This window comes from Mesoplodon mirus (genome assembly GCF_964341445.2).
Source record: "Mesoplodon mirus genome assembly, chromosome: 12".
Classification (NCBI taxonomy): Eukaryota; Metazoa; Chordata; class Mammalia; order Artiodactyla; family Ziphiidae; genus Mesoplodon; species Mesoplodon mirus.
In genome coordinates, this window is record NC_138988.1 from 19,573,518 (window position 1) to 19,601,333 (window position 27,816).

General features: G+C 42.0%; 1 protein-coding gene across 9 annotated transcripts in view; it reads left to right on the forward strand.

Moving 5' to 3' along the window:
- The window catches only part of FOXP1 (forkhead box P1), a 595,227-nt gene that overhangs the window by 425,104 nt on the left and 142,307 nt on the right, over positions 1-27,816 (forward strand). For all 9 annotated transcript variants that reach the window (XM_082637134.1, XM_082637141.1, XM_082637140.1 and 6 more), the window contains one exon: positions 20,817-20,918. In XM_082637134.1, the coding sequence (XP_082493260.1) occupies positions 20,817-20,918 (102 nt within the window). Of the gene's footprint in view, positions 1-20,816; positions 20,919-27,816 lie in introns of those variants that run through there.

Consider the following 27,816-nt stretch of genomic DNA (forward strand, 5'->3'; position numbering starts at 1 on the left):
GCTGTGTTTTTGCTGTCTGAAACTCAGCCCTTCTGTCTATTAAAATCAAACTACTGTGTAAACATTCCAGTGTTGTTCTTGGTCTCTACAATGGCCACAGGGATCAGGTTTCACCTGCCTGCACATCTTCAAGCAATTAGAGCAATTAGCGTGAAGCCATTTCACATTCAAGGATTCAAGGTCTGTGGTGACATTCAAGTCCAGGAGAAGTCTGAAAGGGAGAGAGAGGAAGTGGCCCAGAGCATGGCTACTCTTCCATGGCCCTAAGCAGACAATTTCTCTCTTAAAAATGGTAGCTCTTTAATGATATTATTATGAGGTTTTTAAATGACAGATCAAAAGTTGTTTATATATTTTTAAAAAACCCAACAGTCATTTAATTATACTAATGAAGGTCTTTATACATGGCAGATTTTTTAAAAAGACTTTTGATGGCTGTGAGAAACGGAGTGTTCCTCCTCCGTGTCTCACCATGGGAGTGATAGCATTCTTTGCAGAGGAAGAATGTATTTTATAATATATAAAGGAATTTGCATTCCGCTTTACATGGTAAACCTCCCTGTTTTGGGTAAACGGAACCATTACAGCAACCTAGAATATTTAGTTGGCAGACTTTGGGAGTAAGTATTGAAAGCAACTTTTTATTTATTTATTTTTTTACCTTGGAGAAGAGTAGTGGCAACTTTCATATGTTGAACTAGTACAGTTTAAAGACAGATGATCAGCTTAGCACATCAGACAGCTATGTAAGCGTGACCGAAGATGCCTTTTACAAAATCGGCTCAGAATCCGGAAGGGTTTGTGTTGTGCTTGTTTGTTGTGTTTGTTTTTCACATGTGTAACTTAGTTACCCAGGAATCTTGTTTGCATGAGGCAAACCCTAAACTGATTACAGCTTTTAACATTGGTTAGTAGATTTTTAAATCCACATTGCACTGTTGGGTTATTATGCAGAAACGGGGGGAGGGGCTGATTTTCAAAATCCAAGGGTGCTGCAGAAATGATCTGGCTCTGTGCTCCCAGGAGGTGTTTGCAGTCAGGTGTAACTGCAGGCTAAATTATAATGTGGGATTCTCTTGCCCTTTAACCTGATGCTGCTGCCTGTTCACGTTCAGTGTTTATTAACAAACAGCTCTAAGCACAAAATTGTTGGGAGAATTACTTTTTCATTAGACACACTGACTTTAATTAGAATAAGTGGCTTATTTTTAAAAGAAATAATTGTGTGCCTCTAAGAAAGTTCTTGCAATAATTCCTTTACGAAATTGCCTTAGATGACTTCAAAGTGAGTAGGTACTGAGCAGTTTTCTGTCCATCGCCCTGAACTCATCTATCTGTGTGACTGAGGCTGGAGCATTTGTGTTCAATTAGTAATTAGCCATTTTTAGGGAACTGGACTGCTCAGAAGTCTCTAGCCCCGTCTCGAACCACTTAGAGCTCTTCTGTTGAGGACTGGTTTTCCTGCTACCCACTTGCATGGCGCCCAGGCTATGTGCCTTTTGAAACTCCGTGACAGAGCAGATGCAGGGGCTACTACTAAAATGTAGCATGCTGGACACTGAGACAGGTGAAGGTCTGTCTTCTTCCCTTGCCCCTTAGAAGTCGATTGCTAGGAAGTCATCCGCAGCGTTTATAACTAGACTGGCTGAGTTAGACAGGAACATTTGAATTGGATATTCCACCCCTTCTAAAAGTGGAGAGGCAGGCATCTAAAAGCTGCAGGGCTCAGAAGGGAGGTTAGGCAGTAAACCAGATCTTTCCCTTTTTTTTTTTTTTTCCTCCTAGCCTCGTCCTCTGTTTCTCTGATCTGCCTTTTGAACTGTTTTTGTGGCTGATCAGTTCCACCTAATATGTCTCTTGATTTCTGCTATTGTAATACTCAGGCGACATGCTGTTCTCTTGGTTTTTATAAGCTTTAGATGCTTCTGCCTGTCATATTCTGGCGGTTTATCTTCAGCGTCTGGATTTGCTTTCAGACTTGAATGTCTATCAAGCTGCCGTTGCTTTGAATGTGAGATCAAAAGAAGATGAATTCCAGTAAAAAATTTCCTTCTATGAAGAAAAGATTGGGGCCTATGTAAACATCCTACTGACAGTTCCCAATGAGTTATTTTAGCCGAGTATTAGCACCTGGATGACAGACAGTCCAGCATTCCATGCTCCATAACAAATCAGTTGCTTCCATGGCAGAAGAACATGGCCACAGCAGCAGTGCATTTTCAGAAAGAATCCTTTTTCTTCCTCCTCCGCCTCCCCCTTTATCTTTTCTTTTCTCTTTTTTTTTTTTTTTTTGAATTTGGCTGTTCAACTCTTCATCCTATTTTTCAAGCTGACTTCTCTGCCTTCAGCAGTTCACTTTTCCTTACAGTATATGTCAAGTTCACTCAGGTGACGGAAGACAGGACTTGGATAATTAGTTTGGGGTGGCTTCAGGAGTGTTCAGGTAGGCAAGCTAGGCATCTCAAGCTAAACAGGTAGTTTGGTTGATTGCAGAGAAAAGGAAAAGCAGCAAAAGCAAGCTCAGGGGCATATCCCTGGAATGCAGACGATGTGTTCTTTAAAAATACATGTGACAAAATCCTCTAAAGTCTGCAGAATCGGAATTTTCTTTTCTTTCTTCCTTTTTTTTTTTTTTTTTAAAAAAAAGCATCCTGCCTATGTTAATGTCACCACAAAAATATCTCAAGAGCAGGCTGCCCAAAACCCTGTCGGTATGTATTTGTCTGCGTGAATGAGCTGTGTTTGGCTAGGGCTTGGTCTAGCCCCGGCACACTTCTGATGCTGTGTCCTTGCTTGCAGACCTGGGATGATTTAGATACAGTGTAGCCTGAACAGATTTCTTCTTTAAGTGCTAAATGCAACTTTGAAAATTACCTCCAAGCTCCAACTGATCTTTCAACTTTGAAAGTGAAGAATTACTTGAGGAATTCTTGTGGTTTCTTTGTCATTTAGTGAGAGCCCAGGCAGCTACCGTGGAGGCAAGCGTCCCTTAAGTTGCCTACAAAGGGCAATGTTCCAGTGTGTTTTCTCCTCGAGTGTGCTTCAGTTGCACAGGACTTCCTGTTTATTCAAACATCTTTTTTACCATTCGGCAACCCCGCTTCACAGAAACAGCCAGAACCCATCTACAGCAAGAAGACGGAAATCCAAGGGCAGACAGTGCGAGCTTTCTCTATCAAACTCTTCATTTTCTCTGTAAGTGTCCAGAGGAAAAAAAAAAAAAAGAACATTTTCGCTGGGTTAAACTTTTAAAACTAAGGATCTCCTCCTGCACAGATATTCTCTGAAGGGCAAAATAAGATGATCCAACTTACTTACTGCTCTTTCTGCCCCCCCCCCTTCCATCAAAGACGTTTTTCTTTTCAGAGCTCTGAGAGGACCGGTTCGTTCTAACTCCTTGTTACTTCACGCTTGCTTTCAAACGTGTCTCCGGATGGTCTCAGCTAAGTCAGCAGCCGTGTGTCGTCAGGACCGGTTTTAGGAGCTTGAACGGAGATTAGAACCTCGCTCTGCTTATTTGTGAGATTGTTTTGTGTCGCCTTCTTTTCCTTCCTGTTATCACCAGGAGTGAGAGGGTGCAGGCTTGGTGGCTTGGTAATTCTGCATCTGCAGGATTGTCCTCCACGTATGCATCACGACCCCATCATCGTTCGTGAATCGCTCTTGATAATATTTGTACCAATTTCATGCCAATAAAAGTCAGACTGCTGAAACAAGCACGGTCATTATCTCATTCTTATTACTATTGTTTAAACGGAGTGGGCTGCAAAAAAAGAAAGAGAAAGCCCGCCTCCCTTTCCGAGATGGTTGTTAACTTTGATGTTGGAAGGGTCTTTTCAAAATGCTCATTGTGGATAATTAGGATGGCAGGGAAAGCCCTGGAACCTGGGCTGCTTGCTTCTTTCTATGCCAGAGAGTGACGTGGTTGCTCCTTGGGTCCTTTCTCTTGAAATGACTTTTTCAACACATGGTTTGACTCTTTTTTTTCCAAGGGTTCCACCTTTTCCTGTCTGCTGTGGAGGTCCCTCTGGCCCCCCTGCCCTCTCCCCACACCCCTCCCCCAACCCTGACCCAGCCACGTTCAGTGTAATTGGTAAGCCAGGTGCTAATTTTTTTTTTTTCTTCACTGTGTACTGGTCAGGGAATAGACAGGAAGTAGAAAATTAGCTCTTTTGATCTGAAGGGAATTGTTATTACTCTAAACCTTGTTTGTTAGTCCCCAGACTAAATATACTTCCATTTTAGCGTCTAACTCAGCCATCTATTAGAATAAAGAAAGAAACAGGCTCTGTCATTGTCCCCCACCTGTCATGGAAGAAGCACTTCAATACATAAAATAGGTAAGTGTATATATATGTGTGTATCGCTCTTGCTAGGCTGGCTTTTTTCAGATGCAGAAGTTGTTCTACTTTGCAAGAAAAGAAAATTATGTTTGCGACGGCCTTAAGGACACTTTGTATAACAGTAGGAGTAATTGCAGGGAGCATGGAAAGAGTGACTGGAGGTATTTACTCAGATGTCAGTGTAGGTGTGGAGGCCAAAAACTCAGTGTGGGAACAGTGGGCCGCTTTTCTTGGTATCGCAGTCTATTTGATGACCATCAAATTTCCCAGCTCGCTGGTTTTGTTTTTTCTGGATGGCATGTTTGATTATTTATCAGAAGGGGAAGGGAGTAGCTGAAGCAAATAAACATGTGACCAAGTTCTGTTTTGTTTTCCACTCAGAAAGCCATGCCCTTTAACAGACATACAGAAAAGAGTAAATGCATTGTTTTATGATAAAAGGAAATTACATGTGTCATTTTGTTTTTAAAGGCAACCAAGTTAACCCTTAAGACTCAGGAGCCTCTTGGCCTTCTGAGAATTCGCCAGGCTTTTACTGAGAATTCATCTCTTGCGGTGGATGGTTTTATGGCACAGGATTTCCAAGGTTTAGTTGGTCAGTAGTTTGGCTTCTCTAGATGCGTTCCTTAGTTATGCCTGCCTCAGTAGCTCTACTTTTATGTTGTATGTGAGAGAGTGCGTGTGTGTGTTTTAAACAGTGATGCCATTGGATAAATCTGTAGCTCTTACAGTTGTGTTAAAAGCTATATTCTGACTTTACATCGAAACATAAAGAGCTCAGTTAAAGGGAAATATACCAGAGTTTCTGTGACCAGTGAGCAGCATAATTTATTCGTGTCCAACTGTTGCTCCTCTCTTAGAACGTGTCAGGCAGGTGGTGTCCTGCAAAGAGACAACTTGTAGGTCTCCGAGACACCCTCAAAAACATCTTCACGTCTTTATTCTTATGTCATGTATATAATGACCTGCAGGGCTGTTGGTAATCTCAGGTCAAGTCCTCCAGAGACCTAGGGAAAGGCTCAAATCTACATGAAATGTAGCTTTTTAAACAAGCAAACTAAAATTTAACTTTTTCGCTTTCATTCTCTAGCGGGGTCTGCATCAGTGCATGGAGATGCTTTATACATAGCCAAGCACTGACCTATGTGTACATGCTCTCACGGGCACGTTTTTTAATAACTAAAGCATGATTTTGGTCAGGGGCTGCCTCATGTATACACACCCTGAACAAATGATGGGCATGATCCTAGCACAGTGCCTGGCCCAGTCACATCAAGCCCTATAAATCACAGCTGAAAATCTGTTTCATTGCCTATACTGTCTTGGAATGTGGATAGGAAATATGCACACAGAGGGATTCCCTCTCCATTGACTATATAAGGGAACAATGCAGCCGACACTCAAACACAGCGCAGCCTTCATCAGGATTGCCCTGCATGTGTGTCCCTGGGAGGTGGCTTCGTCCCGGGGAGGACAACCATAGTAGCAGTAGCCTTTCCGCCGCCTCTTTTTGTCATCTTGGGTGACTCTCCAAAAGGCACGTGGGTTGGATCGTCACAGTTTGTACCTATACACAGCCCTCTGTGCAAATCAAAGTGCCTGACTAATGCTAACTTGTTAATACTTGGAACATGCTTGGGACGTAGGTAGGCTGTGATGATGATCCCACTTTTGAGGTGGGAAAGTGTCCTGTTGTTAAAATAGTTTATAATTTCCGGGTGTGTCTGTATCTCATGGTCAGGCACGAGCTGGAAGGGACAGGATCTAGATGCCATGAGAAGTGTTTTTCCTGTGACATACTCAGCCCTGACCACAGGCAGTCTCATGAGAAAGTATCTTACCATGAAGAAACTGGACTGGAAAATACATCTGGTGCGTGGAGTTGATGGAGATGCAAGGGAGGAGCCGGTGAAGAGATCATGCTTACTTTTCATTTCTTCAGTGTCAAAGTTAGGAGATTTTTTTTTTTTTTTTTTTTAAGATACAGCCTGGGCTAAAATTTTGATTTTTGTTTTGTTTCACTTTAACTCAATATGATGTTGGCAATTTAACTTGCACAAAAATCAAATTAGTTGGTTCTTTGCAGAGACCCTGCTCAGGGGCAGCGCAAAGTGAGAAGCTACTCGCGGTTGTGAGCTTTGGGGCAAAAGAATCGAAACATTCTGTTAACCCTCAGTGTTACCATGTGATTCTTGAATTCTTGTGTGTCTCGCCCTCCTTCCTATGGTTACTACTTACAGAGTAAAAATTAGTCACATGCCATTTACAGTTTTAAGTCTTATGTTGAAAACCTTTTCCGGAAGTCTCTAGAATAGGGTGCGGGTAGCATTTAGGTTATTTGGTTCCCAGCACTGTTTGTTTGTTGGAAGCTGAACGTAAAAATTAGGTTTGAAAAGTCTCCGTTCAAAATGGGTTTTTAATTTCAAAAAGGGATTTTCAAAAGCATGTAATTAATGATTCCAGTTTTGCTTCAGAAAAGCAGTTTACGTAAGCATGCCCCCAAATGTTGTCAGGGTGTCATGCGTAGGTGAGGATATTTATTTTTCTAATTCATTTATGTGTTTTTCATATCTTATAAAATGAGTAATCATTTTTTAAGTACTTTTTTTTTTTTTTTTTTTTTTTTGCGGTACGCGGGCCTCTCATTGTTGTGGCCTCTCCCGTTGCAGAGCACAGGCTCTGGACGCGCAGGCTCAGCGGCCATGGCTCATGGGCCCAGCTGCTCCGCGGCATGTGGGATCTCCCCGGACCGGGGCACGAATCCATGTCCCCTGCATCGGCAGGCGGACTCTCAACCACTGCGCCACCAGGGAAGCCCCAAGTGCTTTTTTTAAATTGAAGTATGGTTGATTTACAATGTTGTGTTTGTTTCAGGTGTACAGCACAATCCTTTTTCAAATTCATCTCCATTGTAGGTTATTTCGAGATATTGACTCCAGTTCCCTGTGCTATACAGTAGGTCCTTGTTTTCTGTCTATTTTATATATAGTAGTGTGTATCTGTTAATCCCAAACTCCGGATTTATCCCTCCCACCACTTCCTCTTTGGTAACCATAAGTTTGTTTTCTATGTCTGTGAGTCTGTTTCTGTTTTGTAAATAAGTTAATTGGTATCATTTTTTAAAATTCCACATTTAAGTGATATCATATGATATTTGTCTTTATCTGACTTATTTCAGAAGCACTTATTCATTGTGAGGCCCTAGGCTATGCACATTGTATGTATGTATTATGACATAGGGACTGTTATTTTCTCCCATTCTTACTGATGAAGCAGTGGACGCAAGGAGAGGTTAAGTAACTTTTCCAAGGTCACACAGCTCGCAAGCGGTGGAGCTGGGGTTCAAATCCAGGCGGAATGACTGGTGGGCACTTCACCACCGTGTATGCTGCTTCTGTAGAAATACATGAATGTTTTATGAAGGAAGCCTCTCTTTGGAAATGTTATGCTTCTCCTGAGGTCAGTAATTCCCCCAAATTCCCAGGGAATCCCTATTTCTTCATGCCTGGAGACTCAAGTTCCCCCTTATGCTAAACTGCAGTGACCGGAAGCTCCAAAGATGGTTGTCACCCGATGAGCACAACTCTGACAAACACAGTTTTGTTTTAACCTCCCTTTTAAGAAAATGTGTCTAATTCCTGGACCAGAGTGATCAAATTTTCAAAGAGTTCACTGCCACGTACCTTTGAGTGTGGCTTGGATTAACTGAATATATTCTTCTAGACATTTCTAAATTCTTCTCTAAAGATCTGTCCTGTCTAGCCGGTAATTCTAGTTCCATGGGAATGCCGGAATTCCAAATCCATGGATTTGCGGGTTAGTGGCCATTTTGCGTTGTGTCATTCTTGAAGTACAAGGGCAGGGATTCTAAGCCAGACTGTGTGACCTTTGGCATATTCGGTAAACTTTCTGTTTATGTAAAACAATTTAGAACCAAGCCAGATACGCGGTTGGCATTCAGTAAGTGTTGGCCGTCATTTCTTCTTCGTGACCTGGCAGCTGTATCATCAGTACCTTCATCTCCTCCAGGCTTGTCCTTTGGCTTCCAGCCAGCCATTCCCTCTGTATTATTCTACGAGTCAAGGCAAGGCATGGGTTAGGGTTTGGTGAGGGTCAGAAGGAGCCGTATTTGCTCAAGTGCCTTTGCCAGCGGAAGGATACAGGCCTCTCCGTTGCAAGTCATCTGTGTGACCGTGGGTAAATCACATCAGCCCTCTTGTCCTCAGTTCGCTTTTCATACGATGAATATTGTCTGCCTTAGGATCCTCTGGGCTCAGTAGAGGATGCTGTGGTTTTCTCAGTGTCTCTCTAAAGAGGATAGCCAGTGGTTTGAGATCACTGGGGAAGAGGAATCTTTGTTTCCCACAAAATATATCTTCTTATGTATGGGGCAGTGTACTTAGTACTAGTTTCCATTAAATAAGTAGTTGTCATGTACAGGTACTGTGCTAAGGATTATGCATATCTCACATAATCTTTAGAATTTAACCTTTCTGTTCCTGTGTTTCCATATATGTTAGCTGGGTATAATGATGCCTCAAACGATTGTGAAAATTAGATGAGATTGTGTGTCTATACTGTTTAGTACTTGTCAGGCAATAAACACTCACAAAATTGCAACTTTTATTATTATCTTCCTCATCCCCAGTGGCCAGGAACCAGAACAGTTTTAAGAATACATTTAATTGAAAATGCAAATCAAAGCCACAGTGAGATGTCACTTCACACCTATTAAAATGGCTCTTATCAAAACGACAAGAAATAACAAGTGTTGGGGCGGATATGGAGAACAGGGGACCCTTGTGCACTGCTGGAGGGAATGTAAATTGGTGCAGCCACTACGGAAAACAGTATGGTAGTTCCTCAGAAAACTAAAAATAGGACTGTCATATGATCCAGCAATTCCACTTCGGGGTATATATCCAAAGGAAATGAAATCACTCTCTGGAAAAGGTATCTACACCCCCATGTTCATTGCAGCATTAGGTACAGTAGCCAAGGTATGGAAAAAACCCAAGGTGTCCATCGATGGATGAATGAGTGTAAAGAAAATGTGATGTACATACACACACACACACACACACACACACACACAGGAATATTATTAACCCATAAAAAGAGGGAAATCCTGCCATTTTTAGCAACACGGGTGGACCTTAAGAACATTCTGCTAAGTAAAATAAGTCAGACAGAGAAAGACAAACGCCATATAATCTCACTTGTATGTGGAATCTAACATGATCAAACTCATAAAAACAAAGAACAGATTGGTGGTGTCAGAGGTGGGGAATCGGGGAAGTGGGTGAAGTTTGTCAAAAGCTACAAAGATAAGTAAGTTTTGGGGATGTCATGTACAGCATGGTGACTTAACTAATAACATTGTATTGTGTGTTTGAAAGTTGCTAAGAGAGTAGATCTTAAAAGTTCTCATCACAAGAAAACAATTGAAACTGCGTGAGGTGATGGATGTTAGCTAAACCTGTTGTGGTAATCATTTATATATACATGTAATCATATATATGTAATCGTTTATATATATATAATCATCATGCTGCACACTTAGAACTATTAGAGTGTTACCTGTTAATTACATCTCAATAAAAGTGAGGGGGGGAAAAGCATTCAGAGCAAAAAAATTTCATACAGTTACTTAACACCCACCCCCCACCACTCAAACAAGAAGCAAGGAACTATAGTAGAATGTGAGAATCTACAGTGGATTGAAAAAACAGGGGCCAGAAATCCTGCTGGACCTGAAAGCCTTATCTGGTGGGTGGAAAGAGACAGGTCGAACTTAGACGAAGGTGGAGCGTAGACGCAGGTGTCCCGGTGTGTGAACTGTGGCTGGACTTCAGTTAAACTGTGAGAAGAAGTCTGCGCTCTCTCAGCTCAGCCTCTCCATTGTTTGCTTTATGAAACGCTCGTCTTGCAAAGGTCCAACCTTGGCTCAGTTGAATCACGGAACAGGGGACTTGTCCCTACTGGGACTTGAAGAAAGGATCAAAATCAGGGGATGATGGTGACAGCGTCAGTATCTCCAGAGAAGATGGATGAACCTGGATAGATAATTATGAGGGAGATCCAGAGATAGCTGGGCTTGGTCATTTCTTCCTGTCTGCCTGCTCGGGGATTGCCACCACAGCAATAGAAACACAGGATGTTACAGGGATTCACAAGCAGCCCTGGTCCCTTGGGCCCCAAGGCAAGGACTCTGCTGCTTGAAGGAACTGGATTGAGTTTTTAGGAAGAGGTAGAATTTATTAACTTTTAAAGATATCATTTATTTTTTAACTTTATTGAGATAGGTTTTCATAAAGAAATGGTATCTATATTAAGGTGTACAACTTGATGTTTTCATGTGTATATACATTGTGAAAAGATCACCACAGTCAAACTCAATAACTTATCCATCACCTCTACATAGTGACCCTTTTGTGTGTATGGCGAGAAGATTGAAGCTGTACCCTCTTAGAAAATTCTAGCGTACAATGCAGTATTATTAAGTGTAGTCACCATGCTGTACATTAGATCCCCAGAGCTTATTCATCTCACACAGCAGAAGGTTTGTGCCCTTTGGCCAATATCTCCCCATTTCCCCTCCCCCCAGCCCCTGGCAACCACCATTCCACTCTCTGCTTCTTTGAATTCAACTTTTTGAGATTCCATGTGTGTAAGTCAGGTCATGCACTATTTGTCTGGAAAGGGTAGTGTTTAGATGGAGAAGATACTTGGATGCCATGTAAATGTGGGCAGAGAACATGAAGAAGGGAATTACAGATGTAACTGTGACTCCAAGAGTCCCGGGAATAGGAAGATCTGGTTGAAAAAAACAAAGCAAGTCTTTAGTGCGGGGGAAGAGGACAGGTGAGTTAGGAAGTGTGGTACCGGGACGGGGGCCCTTGCCTTCATCCTGAAGGCATCGGGACGCACGTTCATTCATGCATTTTTGGCTCTGTAGGACTGCATGTCCCTTTGCCAGAACTACCCTTGGCCATATTTGGTCTAATCACTGACCTTGGTAGAATGTGAGTATCACGTTTTCAGGAGACAACGTTTGTTTTTGTATTTCTGTCCTACCCACTCACTAGACTTGTGACCTTGGGCAAGTCACCAAACCTCACCATCTTAGTTTTTCCACTTTAAACTGATAATCATAAACCCTTCCCCTGCTTCCCTTAGAAATGTTTGGGAACGAAGAATAAAATAAAAAGTATAAAGCAACTAACTGGCATAGTGCCTGGCACAGAGTAAGCAATTCAATACGTTGTTTTTATGTTAGTATTCTAAATGCGGGGAGTTATGACCCTCCACTTGCCCCTGTGTTTCTCGATGTGCCTCATTTCTTAAGCTCTTATACAGGTATATTTTTCGCTGTTGGCAATAACTGCCTTGCGAAGTGTAAATTATTGGAAAATATTTGGATTTTTTTTCTATCTAGACTAACTTTGGCCAAGAGTCAGTAGTTCCAAACTTTAGATTATTAGGCATGTTTGGGTCTTTCCCCTCTTGTCTTTTCTATTTCTTTCTTTTGTCTTTTATCTCAGCTGGACTTGGTTCTCACTCTTGCTTCTTTGCCCAAAATTCAGCTAAGGAAAGGAAGGTAATTTGTGAAATGAAGCCTTCTAACGGTTTATTTCCTGTTAGGGCATCTCGAGCCCTGTTAGGGCTTATATCACAAGAAGAAAAGTGGATACAGCATCACTTGCTTGAGCAGAAACTTAAGTACAGTGTTACGAGTAGAATCATAGAAAATTCTTCTTTATTTTGAGCATGATTCCAGCCAGATTCTTTGGCAGCTTTCAAAGCCTCACTGCAAGGTATGAAAAGATAAGAATCTGGATTATTCATAGTGAGAGTTACCGGGCTGCACCCTCACAAAAGGCAATTGCAGAAAACGGCAGGTTAATACAGTGAGTTAACAGATCCCTTGGATTCATGTAGTCTCGCATTTGACCCCCCCTGTTTTCTACTTTGGGAACTTGGAGAAGGACTGGGCCAGTTCATTTATTCACTTTTGGATACAGTCTGGTCCTTCCTGAACAAGGGGAAACGGGTTTGATGCCGCATCCTGCTTAACATTTTAGATACTGTCTAATAAAGTTGACTTCTGTTTTACTTCACTGAAGTGCTGATCTTGCCTCCAGTCGTGGTACCCCAGGCTGTGGTCTTGTCAACTCTCATGAGCTAGACAGGCTCAGGCCTGGGCAGTGCTTGAATGGAATCCTTCCAAACACAACTCAGGTACCGGAGACTCGGTGGTGGTGATTCAGCGTCTGGCACTGGCTCCCGCCAGGAGCAGCCAACCGAGGCCTCAACAAGGTGCTTGGGGGGCCCTATGTTAATAGGTGTTTGGAGTAGGAGCCTGATGGTGGGGCTTTTCTTTCCTCCTCTTAGAAGAGACTTCAAACAGACTTTCTGCCTGTTTGTAGCCATTACACTTATTTCGGCTGATTTTGCAAGAGGATCACAGATACCCTTTTCCTTTTGGCTTGTGAAAGTTCCTAACTTTGACCTTCTTTGGCAGGAGGCATCTTCTGGGCGCCTTGCAAATGAAAAAGGTCATTCACAACTGCAAGTGAATATAGGGTGTGCGGACCCTTTCTCTGCTTCCCAGCTTTCCTTTGGGGGTGGGGCTTATAGCACAATGCCTCCTTCTGTCTACAGACTATTGGTATTATTTCTGTGTCCAAGTCTCCTGTAGTAGGTGCATGAGATGGTGTTTGAACCCTGCAACACTAATGCTGGTGAATCATGGCATGGTGCACGAACACGGTTGCATAACTCTGTTCTCCTTCATCCCAGCTCTTCTAAAAAAAAAAAAAAACAATTAAATGTTTAAAAAAGAAGAAGGAAATGGCATTTGCCATCTTTTCTCCTAAGAAAATATGCTCTAATGGATTGCCTACACACACACACACACACACACACACACAGAGACACACACACACACACACTCCCAACCTACCTGTACTCATGTCTTTGCATTATTTGTTAGACTTTAAAGCAAAGAATATATGACTATTAAATGTCATAGCAGTAAAAACTATCCTCTGTGTAGCTTAAGGAACATAAAATCTTGTCAGTAAAGATTTGGGAAACGTGGCATTGGAAGTACATCTAGAGGATGGAGGTTCAAGCTGGTGTGGGACAGTAAAGAAATTGCAGTGGTCCCGGTTGGGGAGGGAACGCTGGGTGGTGGCCTCATCTTTCTCCACCCGCACAGGTGGAGGTGACACTGCTCACGGCCCTGTCTTCTTCTTCAATTAGGACAGTGATGACGATACGGAACTTTGACTTTTCCATTTCCTGTCCCTTTTGCTTTTAACTTGAACACGTAGTTTTGGAGAGTCGTAGGAGTGAGATGGTCCCTGCTCCAGTTTTTCACCACGTCTGTCCAGCTGTTGTCTCATAAACTCACTTGCAGAGGCTGTGCAACATTTGGAGAAAGCCACGCCCTCTCTAAATATCAGCTGGAATGCCCTCAAAGTGTAGGACACTTTACAGAGCTGTCAGAACTCTTGAGGATGGGTGATGCTCCGTAGAACCTTTCTCTTCTGGGTCACTGATTCAAATCCACTGTCCCAAATGATCTAAGGCATTGCTGTCGGCCCCACCTACTTTTGGGGGGTGGAGTCAAGTGAATCAACTACCAATGAATGCTCAGAGTCTACACCCTTATTTGCAGTATCACAGATTAGACCAAACAGTGAGTGGTGCAAAGAGACAATTAAAGGCTCTCTGATGATTTTTTGTTGGTTGTTGTTGCCCTCTGTGTATTAAAGTTCTGATAAAGTATTTTTTTGTTTGTTGTTTACTTATGTCACCAGTAACATGACTTGAGGGTCTGCTATAGTGCTATCTTTCATTGGCTATCTAATACTTACACAATCGTTAGAATTGGAATCTTTCCTTGGGCATCTAATATTTCCATATTCATAATCACTGAAATCCCTCTGTGAGGTTAGCTCACTTTTCCATTCTCCTGTGACAACCAAGTGCTCTAGTTGTAAATTATATACATATACACATATATATGTATGTGTGTGTATGTGTGTATGCATATATATATATATATATATATATATTTTTTTTTTTTTTGCATTCTTGTTGGAGAGCTCACTGCCTTGGAATGTTGTTGGTTCTGTGCAAATGCTTCTAGTTCCGTCAGCCACCGTCATTTCTTTTCTTAAAGTAACCCACAAACCTGCTTTTCATCCTGCACTGGAATGCTTACCGTGGCCAAAGCAAGGGGGTGATGGAGTTTCCCTGCATACTTATTTCTGGGTCTTGCTCCAGAGCAATTGTCAGATTGGGTTCCATGAGGAGCACTCGTGTTTAGGTGGTAGCTAGTTGCTGGAGTTGAACCAAGATAGCAAATTAGCGTAGGGGGAAAGGGTGCTCTGGAGGGACTTGAGGTGTCTGTAGAGGTTGAGAAATAGAGGAGAGAATATGTCTTCCTTCCAACTAAGCTTCCCATGCGGCTTTTTATTGCTGGCTTTTCCTTCCACCCTCATCTATGCAGTGACTGTTGATTAGCCTGTGAAATTATCTGAGAAACAGGTTTGATCTTGCGGGGTGCGGAGAGTCTAGGAAAAGAAACTAGAGGAAGGGTGGCTGACTCAGAGCTGCCTTTGAAGCTGGAAATGGGACAGCTTCTCGGGGCAGACAGGAAGTCACCAGCCCTTCTCCACTGGCCAATAGGGAACGTTGAAAACCTCGCACTAGAATGAGATTCACTCTGAACTGCTATAAATGACCTGTGGGAAGAAGAAACATGCGTTCAGCGTTCGCAAGTAGTTTGAAATGGTTTCATATAGAGGAGTACGTGGATGTATTTTGTGTTCCTGTCCCAGTTCCTTCTTAGAGAATCAAAAATGAGTTTGAGCCTTAAGAATAGCTAATTAGTAACATCCTTGCGTCTTAGCTCCACTAAAATTATTCTGGCCAAATGATTGAAAGCTCTGTTTATATAAAATTGTGTCCAGTGGAATCTTATGAGAATCTCAGAATACAGATAGCACCCTAGGACAAGCTGGCAAACTTTTCTTGTAAAGGGTTAGATAGGAAATATTTTAGGCATTTCAGTCTCTGTCATAAGTACTTAACTCTGCTTTGTGGCCTAAAAGCAGCCGGGTGGTATGGAAGCAAATGAAGGTGACTGTGTTCCAATAAAACTTTATTTGTGGACACTGAAACTTACATTCCATGTAATTTTCATGTCACAAAATTTTTTTTGTTGTTCTCCCAAATGTTTAAATAAGTAACAACCATTCTTATCTCATGGGCTGGACAAAAACAGGTGATGGGCTGGATTTGGTCCCTGGGCTAAAGTTTGCTGACCCTTGACCTAAAATGCTGCAGTGCCTCATATTTTTTGAAGACCGTATCAGTACTGATCTCAGGTACTGATCTCATCACCAAGTGTGTTATGTAAAAAAAATTGTTTTCTCCTACCAGGTTGCTTTATGTTTGTATGCATGTTTACTCAAACCATATTTTATGTAAACACATTGGTGTTTCTTAAAATATGGTAAACATGTTTTTTGAACATTGGCTACCTTGATCAACATGCTAAACATAGCATACCTCATAGGATGCCTCACCCCACAAATATAAGCACCTGCCATGAACTTGAGATGTAAATAGCTCGAAAGTTACAAACATGCTGATGTAAAATGTAATTTGTAAATAACAGATGGCACGCATTTACAAGGAATGGGAGGCACTGCTGAGAATGAAGTCATCTGGAACCAAAAGAATGGAAGATGTGTCAAAACTGTCCAGGTCCCCAGTCACCATGAAACTAACTAGCATGCTGCCAAACTAGCGACCTAGCGCCAGTCCCCCTGACCTTCTGAGTGCCCAGCTTGGGCTGGGGTCTGTGGTGTGCTGACCACAAGGAGACTTCAACCCCTTGGGCAGATCGGGGCATAGATAGCAGGCAAGGCAGAGAGGGAGGCAGTGTATGCCCTGGCTCCTGTTAGCTCACAGGGCCATTGATTTCGTCTGTTGAAGGACAATAAATGGGATTGTATGCAACTGAGCCATAAGTGCCTGGTTTTATCACTCGCCTTCACACTGACATCTTCGAACGACATCTTTACTGTAACTCCAGCCTAGCAGTCAAGTACAGCACCGTGTTATCCAGGGCTAGGCAATTGTCACATCTGTTCTAAAGGAAGTGTTGACTCAACCCAGCCCAGGAAACCACCACCAAGAGTAAAAGGTCTCCAGAGATTGGATGGAACCTTTTAAGTTATTTACACAAGCAGTTGGTCTGGAACTTGAGTCACAGTTGATCCTTGCTTTCTTACAAGGGAAATTCTTTTATTTATTCATATTCTCTCCCCCTCCCTCCCCCTCTCTCTCCCTCTCTCTTCCTCCCTCTTCCTCTCCCTCTGTCTCTCTCTCTGTCTCTCTCTCTCTCTCTCTCTCTCTCTCTCTCACACACACACACACACACAGAATATCTACTTGAATCTTATTATTCTATAGCTGCTAAAGGATCTACTTGTGTCTTCAAACAGGATATCTTAAGGGACCTCGCTCCAATCATGATGGAGAAACTGTTATCAAAATAAGAGAAGTCTGTCCTCACTCCTTAGTTGTGTTGGGACACATCTCTGAGGTTCAGGCAGTGGAATCTGAGATGAAAGAAATGAATCTGGTTTTTATGATTTTGATGCATGGAACAGGTAAAAATGGCTATCAAGTCAGCATGTATAGGACACAAAGTGGACATAGGTCCCTGGTGCAGTTCCCAAAGGGGATCCCATCAGTCATTACAAATTTTTTACTGGCCAGCAGTGAATATGACGATAAGCATCTTTGACTCACATGGTAGATGCCTAGAGGGGTGGGATAGGGAGGGTGGGAGGGAGACGCAAGAGGGCGGAGATATGGGAATATATGTATATGTATAGCTGATACACTTTGTTATAAAGCAGAAACTAACACACCATTGTAAAGCAATTATACTCCAATAAAGATGTTTTTTTTAAAAAAAGGGATTTGTATCATAATGTCATATACATAGTCTTGTGCACTAAGTGTCTCTTTCTCTTCTTTTTTTGTGACGAGTTAAAATCTAGATTACAGTGATTTCAATATCATGGGAATCAGAAAAGCAAATGCCCTTTAGCGATTGATTTCACAGCACTTTATAAGTTCTAATAAATTAGGTTTTAAAATTCTGGCTGAGACCTTAGTTGATTTTTCGGAAGGTGGGGAAGTGTTAGTACTTTGCCCCAACTTTGTTCTCATACTCATGATGAGGCCAGGGAATTATTATGGAATAATTCATAACAATTCATATCAAGATGAATAATTCTTTTAAAAAATATTTTTTAAAAGATTTATTTATTTATTTGGCTGCGCCAGGTCTTAGTTGCAACATGCCTAACTAACTCTTAGTTGCAGCACGCAGGATCTATCTAGTTCCCTGACCAGGGATCGAACCCGCATCCCCTGCGTTGGGAGCGCGGAGTCTTATTCACTGCGCCATGAGGGAAGTCCCCCAAGATGAATATATTCTTTGCGCTAGGGTTGTCTCTCCATCCCAAATATTTGAAGTTATTTTACCTGTTGGCATTCATTTTGAGGGTGAAATTTGGAGGCCAGTTTATACATCTTCATCATCTGTTCTCTCTTCAGTAGTTTGACTAAAATTTCCCTTGTGTTCATACAAGTTCCTAAACCTTTTCTGCCCTGTGCTTCTACCTTTAATTATCTTTTTTGGTGTGGCTTTGTCTGAAATGCTGTGAAAGGGCTGGAGTTTGTTACATGATTATGTAATATGATTTCCCCCATGTTGGGTCTGAAAAAGATGTTACACACATAAATGACTTTTTTTCCTTCAACCCAGCAGAAAACTTGCAAGGATTCCAGTAGCTAATTTTGAAATGTATAGAGCCAGCTCAGTAAACATTTGTTGCAAACTTAAATTTGAGTTCTCTACTTTATTTTGCTGAAGTGTGTTTGTGAGAACTTGCTCATATGAGAATAGGTTTGTGTGTATGTACAGTTTTTTAAAGGACACTTACTAGTATGTCTTTTGCTTGAATGAGGAGCTCACTGTATAGATTCTCTGAGACTTGAGTACTTGAAAGTTGAGTCCCTGTTCTCCAAGTATTTGGTGAAACGTGGTAAATTATTTCAACAAAGATTTGTGACTCTGCGGAGTTGCCGCTACTCTGATCTCCTTTGCTTGCTCTGTTTTGGTCTTGAATGCACCTAACTTTTCTCCTCTTCCCCACCGTATCTTTCTCCGCATGATCTTTTCATTGTCACCTACAGACCTTCTGTCTGCCTTTCCAACCAGCAGCCAGACCCTTCTTGGCTGATCAGTCTATGACTCTGGGAGCTCTGAAGGTAGCACTTAAAATATATAACAGTTCCCTTTCCTACATTAAATAGCCATAAAACCTTCATGGAAAATGGCTAAGAGGACGTATACAGTAGGAGGAGAGGCTCTTTGCTCCTGCAGGCACCTTGCAATGGGACTATTTTTCTTATATGATATAAATGAAATCTTCACTCTGCCCACTTTTACACCTACGCATGTACTGAGCGTCTCCAAGGAGACAAGGAAACCCGGAGTCCAGTGATGGTGGTGAATCCTCCTCGGAGACAGCAGGCTGGAGTCTCAGGCAACTCTCCCAGGCGTCTTGGCTTCCACATGCCCCTCTCAGACAGCCTCTCTTCTCAAGGCTCTTGCAGGCAGGCTTTCTCGAACATGCCTCTCCCTTCCCAGATGAAATAGCCTGTCCGTTGCATCTGAAGGGCTGGTCGTGGTGAGTTCAGTAGACAGAAGGCTACTGAAGGGACAAGAAGGGTGGGTGCAGTAGGGAGGTGAGATCGGAGGGGTCCATCTTTCCCAAGATCTTTTCTTGGTCACCCGTTTCTTTATCTGTGCGTATGTTTCATTTCCTCCCTCTGGACCTCTTAGGCACAAAGCCACCACGCAACCTTACATAGCGTCTTAAAAATATTCTTTGTGACAACGGTACAGTCATGAGCTCGGTTTAGTTAGATTGTCCTTTGAGGAGAAGTACTCCTCTTGCTGATTCAACGTTTTTAGGCGTCTTTTCACGAACAGTAGCCCCCTTGACCACTCGCATTGCCCTTCCCCTGAGGTTGCTGCTCGGGAAACCCCGTACCATCTTGCCTTTCCCCACTGCACCGTGTCACTCTAACTTTTCCTAGAACTATAAACACTGTTTTCTTATGTAAATGACATCTGTTCCTCTTTGAGGAACACACTACCATCATTAGCCCATGTTTCACACTTTCTAAGATTATAGTGTCAGATCTTTTTGATACGTTGACCACGTCTCTGTGTGAATCTTCTTTCAGGCACAAATAATGAGTTATCATGTAGCAATGATTATGGATGTGATCCCCAGTAAATCTTGTTTTGTCTCTAAACTCCAGGCGCATCATTTAATGAGGCTTCTCAACATCTTGTCCATATGTACGTTTTTGGTTCTCAGCTGAATTGATTCAAATAGTCTAACTTCTCGTGTGATTTTCTAGCACAGTGTCTGCAGATTTCAGTTTTCTGTTGCCAATCCTGCTGTCCTCTTTGGAAAGGTGGGGCTAGCTGGTATTCCTATGAAGTCCTTTGTCACTGAATGACTGCATGAGGATTTATTGATGACATACTTTTTTATTTGAGCTTTCAAAACAGATTGGTCAGTCACTGGTCAGTGTTCTGCCTTTGGAGGAGTCTCCTTTTCTCCTTTGGTTTTATCTCCAGTCGACAGCACCTCCCCAGTTTCTAGCTTTAAATAAAAACCAGCCCATGGTGTAAGCTCAGAAGGACCCATTTGTGTTTGACACAGTCAGTTTTATTCACAAGCATGTAAAGTACCCTTTGAGTGGACTTAGAGGTCAGACTGGCCAAGATTTTTTCTCACGTAGTCCATCAAGGTCACCCTGTTTTGATCTTCCTTCACAAATAACTTTACCCACAGTGTGGCCCACCACTTAGCTTTTCCTCTTTATTTGGACTCAAATGCGGTGAAAGTGTTCCTTTCAACTCGAGTTGCCTAGCTCCCATGAGAAGAATTGGAGGAGCATGAAGGTACCTTTGAAAGGAGCCCTTCATTGTCTCCGAAGTTTCTGGCTTTGCCCGGGTCCTTCCTGGCCTCTCTCTGCCCTCCTTCCTCAAAGCCCCAATCATTCATACTCTACATTTCATGTCAGGTTTACGGTAGGAATCAAGTGTCTGCTCAGATGGACTGCTATGCCTGAGGAGCTGTGGATGAAATTGGCTAACTCTAAGAAAATGTAAACACATTCTGGAAAGTTTTCCAACTTAGACTGGTGGGAAGTTTGGTTTGCTGTTCATTTGCCCGGAAATGGAAAAGTCAAGATCTCATCCTCATGTGTCCTTCCTAGAATACTTTTTTGTGAAGGAGGCCCTGAACCTGTGTAGTAACACAAACGTTTTCCTTCCATTTTTCCTTCCAGGCACTTCAAGTGGCAAGACAGCTTCTTCTCCAGCAGCAGCAGCAGCAGCAAGTTAGTGGATTAAAGTCTCCCAAGAGGAATGACAAACAGCCAGCCCTTCAGGTAACAAGTCTTTTTTTTTTCCTTTTTTCTTCTTTTTTTTTTCCTTTAAGTTGATGATACACTTTGGGACAGCTGATAAGCCATTCAGAAGTGGATCGTGTTGAGAATTGCAAATCCCGTAAGGAAATCTTCTGCAAAAAAGTTCATTTTTTTGTTTAACACTAGAACATGACACTTGGGGGGAAAATGTCTGTTCAACCAACATTTCTGTTGTTGGGAGTAAGCAAATCTAATGAGACAATTTAATCGGAGGCTGAGGAGTTGTTGGCATGGGTTGCTTATTAGGCAGTGTGGCTTACCAATGAGGAAAAGTCCATAGTACTCACATATGTCACTCGTTCTCTTGTGATCTGTCTGGAAATGGGACACACACACACACACACACGTTACTTTAGTGCAGTGTTTTTCAGCCAGAGTGCTTTTACCCCTCAAAGGACAGTGGGCAGTGTCTGGAGACATTTTCGGTTCTCACAACTTTGGGGGAACGGGTGCTACTGGCATCTAGTAGAGGGAGACCGGGGAGGCTGCTAACATCCTACAATGCACAGGAAAGTATCCCACAAGAGAGAATTATTCAACCCAAAATGTCGATACTGTCAGGAACGTATTGGGATTAAGGAAGATACAGTATTTTTCATACACCTAGTAATGAATGTAATACCTACGCCATTATTCACTGGCTGTTTTCCAAATATTTCTGAATCATTAATAAAGATCGGCAAGCATTTTTTATGTAAAGATACTCCAAAAGACTGTTTTAGCAGCTTCTCGTTTCAGGCACATTGAGGGCAGGGGTTAGCGGAGTGGAAGGAGTGAGTTCGTAAAAATCTCCTTTGGATCTTTGACTTGGAGTAGAAAATTGTCACAGACCTTTTAAAGAAACTTGACATGGAGTATCCCATGCTCCCATCCAGGACAGGGAGGGCACTTGCAGGTACCAAGTGGCTCCACTACTTTCATAGCTAAGAGTGGGCATCCCCCCAGATGGGAAGCAAAGATGAGTTTCCCACGCTGGGCATTCTGCAGAGGAGTTTGTAAATGGGAGCTGGTGGGTGTAACTTGATGCCGATTAAGATGATCACAAGGTCGACCCAAATTCTAGCTTGGGTTGACTCTTCTCAGATCAGAGAGAACCAGTATACCAGCACCCAAATTATCCTACAAAGATCAAACTGACCTTGGGCCACACGTTCTGGTGCTTCTACGTCTGCTTGGAAATTGTCACCGTCTAGAGGAAGTTCAGCATGATAGTAGCACTTTACCGGCAGAGTTGAATGACCGTGTGCATTGTTTACTAACACTTCCAAAAGCAGTTTATTTGGTCAGCCACCATCAACCCATATGCCTTTTCATGTGTGTGAATGCTGGGGACATTTTTAATGAGGTCCAGTGCCACTGAGGCCCCATGTCAGGTGCTTTGTTGTGCAGATGTCTTAAGAACAGCTCTGGAGGATGAAATATGACTGTGTTGACCTTTCAGCTGTGAGCTTATTTGTCAGGATTCAAATAAGTTGAAAGGATCAAACTGAACAGTTTCCGTAGTCAGACTGGGAATTGTGCTTCAGAGGTCAGCAGCGGAGGCCACATTGCAGATTCCAGAACATAGCCAATTGTTGGTACATATTAAAGTACTGGGGCATCTCCTGCAGACAGAGACACAATTAAAATTCTAATTTATTAATGTATACAGGGAGCTAGCCCAGCCTGTCATTCAGTGATTCAAATGACTGTCCATTCTTTTTGCCTCCCCCTTGGAGTTCGCACAGCCTTAAAAATACTATGAGTCCTCTTGAATTTATCAGACCTCGAATGCATTGGAAAAATAACAATATATTATTGGGGGCCAGAATCTCACACACTGTAGCGCTTTGGTTAGAATTTTCAAAAAGGACACACATACATGGTCTAATGAACTGCTCTTCAGTACTGAATATCATTTGTAATCTTTTAGACTAGACTTATTTTCTAGACGCTTTTTAAAAAACATAGGGCAGGCTTCCCTGGTGGCACAGTGGTTGAGAGTCCGCCTGCCAGTGCAGGGGACATGGGTTCGAGCCCTGGTCTGGGAGGATCCCACATGCCGCGGAGCATCTGGGCCCATGAGCCACAACTACTGAGCCTGCACGTCTGGAACCTGTGCTCCGCGACAAGAGGGGCCAAAATAGAGGCCCACGCACCGCGATAAAGAGTGGCCCCCGCTTGCCACAACTAGAGAAAGCCCTCGCACAGAAACGAAGACCCAACACAGCCAAAAATATAAATAAATAAATAAATAAATAAATAAATAAATAAATAAATAAATAAATAAATAAATAGAAATATAGTAAGCCCATTACATGTTAACACAGATAGCATATTTTAAAAAAAAAACTTTAAAAAGCATAGGGCATTTTTAGGTAACTTCTTTTCCAAGGTGAGTGAAGTTCCTTTAGGGCTAAGTATATCAGGTCAAGTTTTAGGGGATTTCCTTTGGAGGGCTCTTCTTCTTGCCTGTTATAAGGCTTTTAGCCCCCAGGAGAGTATGATACAGAGGGCTTTGTTTTTCTTGGCAAAGGACAGCGTCAAAACCAGCCTAACACATTCTGCTGAGCACTTCAGTCTGTATGGAAAGTGTGGGACGAGGGGGCCATCTTGGATGCTGGTTTTGCTAAAGAAGATGTTTTGAGTCCTCTCCTGCCCCCTCAGTGGGAGAGTTGACAAGCAAAGAATTTAGACCAGTCTTAAGAGTTGATTCTGGGGTTGGGGGGAGGGGAGAGTTGGTTGACCTGTGTGTGTGTGTTTGTGTGTGTGTGCGTGTGTGTGTGTGTATGTACGTGTGTACACACATGCAAGTGCATCATAGACTGTTGTCTCCTCAGCTGCCTGGTAGGATCATGCAAATTCACTAAGTTTTATTGGGTTGGCTGGCCTTCCATAGAGAGGAAAAATTACTAACCTAGGCCACATGGCATATTACCTTGTTATAAAAATACTTAGGTAGACTTGGTGATTCATGGAAGGAATAACCTTCACATTTAGATCTATCTCGTCAAGCCATGTCCTTGCTGGGGCATCTCAGCCAGAGCGGCTCTGACATGAAAGGGAAATCCTACAGCAAATCTTAACAGTGTTCATCTCTGATCTCCTTACCCTTCCTTCTACACCGAGAGACCTATTTTAGCAAATTTCAGATCTTCCGCATAGAGGAAGGCTTGACAGGGAAGAAGGATTTGATCTGCTGATAGCTTGAAGAAAAAAAAAAAAAAGAAAAGAAACCCAAATCCCCAAATATACTGTGACTCATATTTTAAGCAAATCTCACACTTCCCTGCTTTATGTTTGGCAGTGCTCTCCAGTTTCAGAGGCTGATGATACAAACAAAAGAAAATGGAAAGTTAGAGGAGGCTATAAGTGGTTACTCGACAGAGATCATAAAATGTAGTCAAACATCACCAATTTGGACTAATTTCAGCGAAATGAGAGTAAATAAGTGAGACATGACGCTCTTTGCAGATACACATACTGAACTAAATCCGAACTGGTCGCGTTCTTGGGTGACATTGTAGTTTATGGTGAAGGCATGAATTGGGTACAGATATTGCTTCTGAAGTTCTTGAAAAATATTCTACTTAGTAACCTAAATAGCTCCTTATTTGGTCTATTAATTTGCTTTGCAAATTTTTTTATGAATGGTACAAGTGAAAATTGGAAATTGGACCCGTCATAAATTCAGCCTCAGAAGGATCTGAATTAATTAAATGCAACTCAGTGAACGTTTCTAGAACAGCCACAACTTGCAGGGCATCAAGCTGCTGTTCAGAGATGTAAAAATGTCTAGGAGACAGACCCTGCCTGCAGGATGCTTGAGCTGTGAAAGAATTAACCAGGTTTTGCCACAGAAAGAAAATTATATGTGAGTAAAAATAGTAGGCTTCCTTTTATAAATATTTATATACTTCTGAAGATTGCTAAAACAAGTGAAATGAATGCCTAACAGTGCAGGTGCGCTCATAACCTCGAAAAATCTGTAACTTTCCTGGCTGAAGATTAATTTGCGAGCAATTTTATTGATCACGTTTTGGAACTTTGACCACCGTTTCTGGGTAGTAATTCATTTGGGTTCTTTAAGCATTTTAGTTGTTGGCACAAGGACATAAACTGGAAGGAAATCAAATGACACATTTTCTCCTAAGAAAGTAAAAGTACATGTGTATTCTGGCAGCATTCAAGTTAAGAAAGAAAGTAAACCTTGTGTGTTGCTTACCGAGGAGAGCTGACCACCATTTCAGGTTGTGTATAAAGAATTTGAACTTGAAAGCAGTCATCTGATACTTTTCCCTCCTGTCCCATCCCCTCCTCCCAAGGTTATCTCATGTGCAAGCCCCTCACACAGGGGGCCGTTTCACTGGAAGGAGGGCTGGTGGAATTCACTGGAAGGGTCTGCCTTTTCATCCGGTTGGAAGCTCAGGATGGTGATGAGGACTCCTGCTTTAAGTGGAGGCAGTTAAAATGCGAGATTCAGCAGGTGTTTTTTTCAGCATTTTTGTTTGCAGTTATATAAAACATACTTTAGGCAGCATTTTGCTTGGCATTAATGCCACATAGAATCTTAGTACCTCATAGCATTTCCACGTTATTCACTGAGGAATAAATTGGTAAGAGGAAACCTTTAAAGGAAACTACGATTTTATGTGGTAGAGAGTGAAATGGAATGGTTTGGAAATACTGACTCTTAAAAGATATCCCTATGCACTGTGAATTAGCAAAGTGCATCATAGTTCAGGAGAGGGAGGCAGATTTTTTTTTTTTTAATGTTTGCAGTTAACATTGTCTAGAATTTGCATCCCTGGCATGAGATTGATATGAAGTGTTGAAATTTTGGTACCTTTTAAGATTTCGTTGTTATCACACAAGTTTGGAGAATCCCCAAACCCTAAAAAATAAGTCTGGATAAGAAACAATAAAATAGAAATGATGCTTTAAAATGGTTACTAAGCCATTCCGATTATGCGCACCATTAAAAATATGATAGAAACAGGATCCCCTCCTAGAAAAGTGCACATGCACACAGAATTTTGCGTCAAGGGTTTCATGAAGCTCAAGAAGTCCATCTGTTTGCCCAGGTTCAATACTGTTGCTGGAAAAAAAAATTTTTTCCAAAATAATGCGTTTTGTCCTTGCCACCAGAATCTTCATGTGAGTTGTGATATGATGAGTTCCCTCCTTTTTGCTGTTTCAACTTCAGCTGTATATAAGGTGATCCTGTATCTGCCCAGGACAGCCTTAGTCTATGCCTGTTGACTGAGTGTGTTTATTAATAACTCTCACTCTTAAAAGTATCCGAGTTTGGACATTTAATTATATGGTCACTTTCCTTACCCGCATCTAAACATTAAAATGCAAATGTGATGCTACTATTTGAAGTGTAAGCATGTGTTTGTCACCATGAGCATATGTCCCTATCTGCAAAGATAGTTAAGGTTTATGGACCAGCCTCACGGCTACTCTGTGGTGTAGAACTATCATGAACCACTCTATGGATGAGGAAAAGTGAAACTTCCGAGAGGTTAAGTGACTTGCTACAGAGCACGCAGGCAGTGACAACGCCAGGCTGGAAAGCCAGGTGTTTTAAGACCACCAAAAACCAGTATGTTATCAGGAAGTTAATTATTGCTTCTCATTCAGTGTGTATTTACTCAGCATCTACTGAGTGCCATGTTTTCCATCAATAAGCAAATTATTGTATTTTTCATAGTGTAAGCAAAACTAAAGCCCAACCAACAAAAACCAATTTCCACTGTAAATATCTGGATTTCAATTAAGAGGACTAAGATCTGCATAATTATCCTAATTGTCGCTGTGTGTGTGTGTGTGTGTGTGTGTGTGTGTATGTATGTATCACAGCAGTGAACAAGAGCAAAGAAAACGTTATTTCTTATTCTCTAGCCTGAAATGCTCCCATGAGCTTCCATGTGTTGGAACATGGAAATAGTATGTTCTAATCATTGTTGGGGCTAGGGGGTTGGGAGGAACAGGGGGAAAAAAAACATACTTGACTGGTCAAAAATGTGTAAATTGCTGACAAAATGACACGTGTAATTAAGAGTGCTCCTACCATTTTACCTTGTGGTTTACACCTCCAGTGTTGAAAAAGAGAGCAACTCCCACCTTGCTAATTACCATTATCACTGAAATGCTAGGGTTGGAGTCATTAGTTCCATGTGCATTTAATTAGAGGAAGGCTGAAATTGGATTTAACTTATTACTTTTTCATGGATCACTTTCTTGTCATCACTTCAAATTGGATTGCAGCCCCAGGTAACTAATTATGAGAGCCACAGGATCAAGAGTGAAAAAAAAGGTAATTAGGAATAACACTGTCGGACCCTTGCTGGTCGTCCACTTGTGCTTCGGGAAAAGGGAAAAAAAAAAAAACAGTCCAAGCTGTATTTGGTAGTATTACAGATTAGGGAGTTAGAAGTATGTGTGGTTGCTGAGCATCATGGAAGTCTGTCACCACCCAGAGTGGTTTCTCTGATAGACAACTGAGTTGAAGATGTCAAGTCGACATGGTTCCACAATCAGATCCCTTATACCTTGATTAAACTTGTAAAAGCAACAGATTGCTTGTAGGTATGAGGTATCTCAACAACTGTGTAGTCTGAGGCCTCACATACATGATTACAACAAAGCTGTCAAGATGCCTCTGAGCCAAAGTATGGAATATTTTAAGTACAGGGAGTTAGAATTTAATGAACGTATTAATGTTCCAGAAACATCATTCATATCTGACAGGAAGACATATCAGTCGGCGCAACAGTAAGGTTTAGGGTTTATATATCAGGAATTTTTGTCAAAGTTTCCAGCCGACCATTTACTTTGCTTCTGGTTTGTTCCCCACCCCGCCCCAATGTTGTGG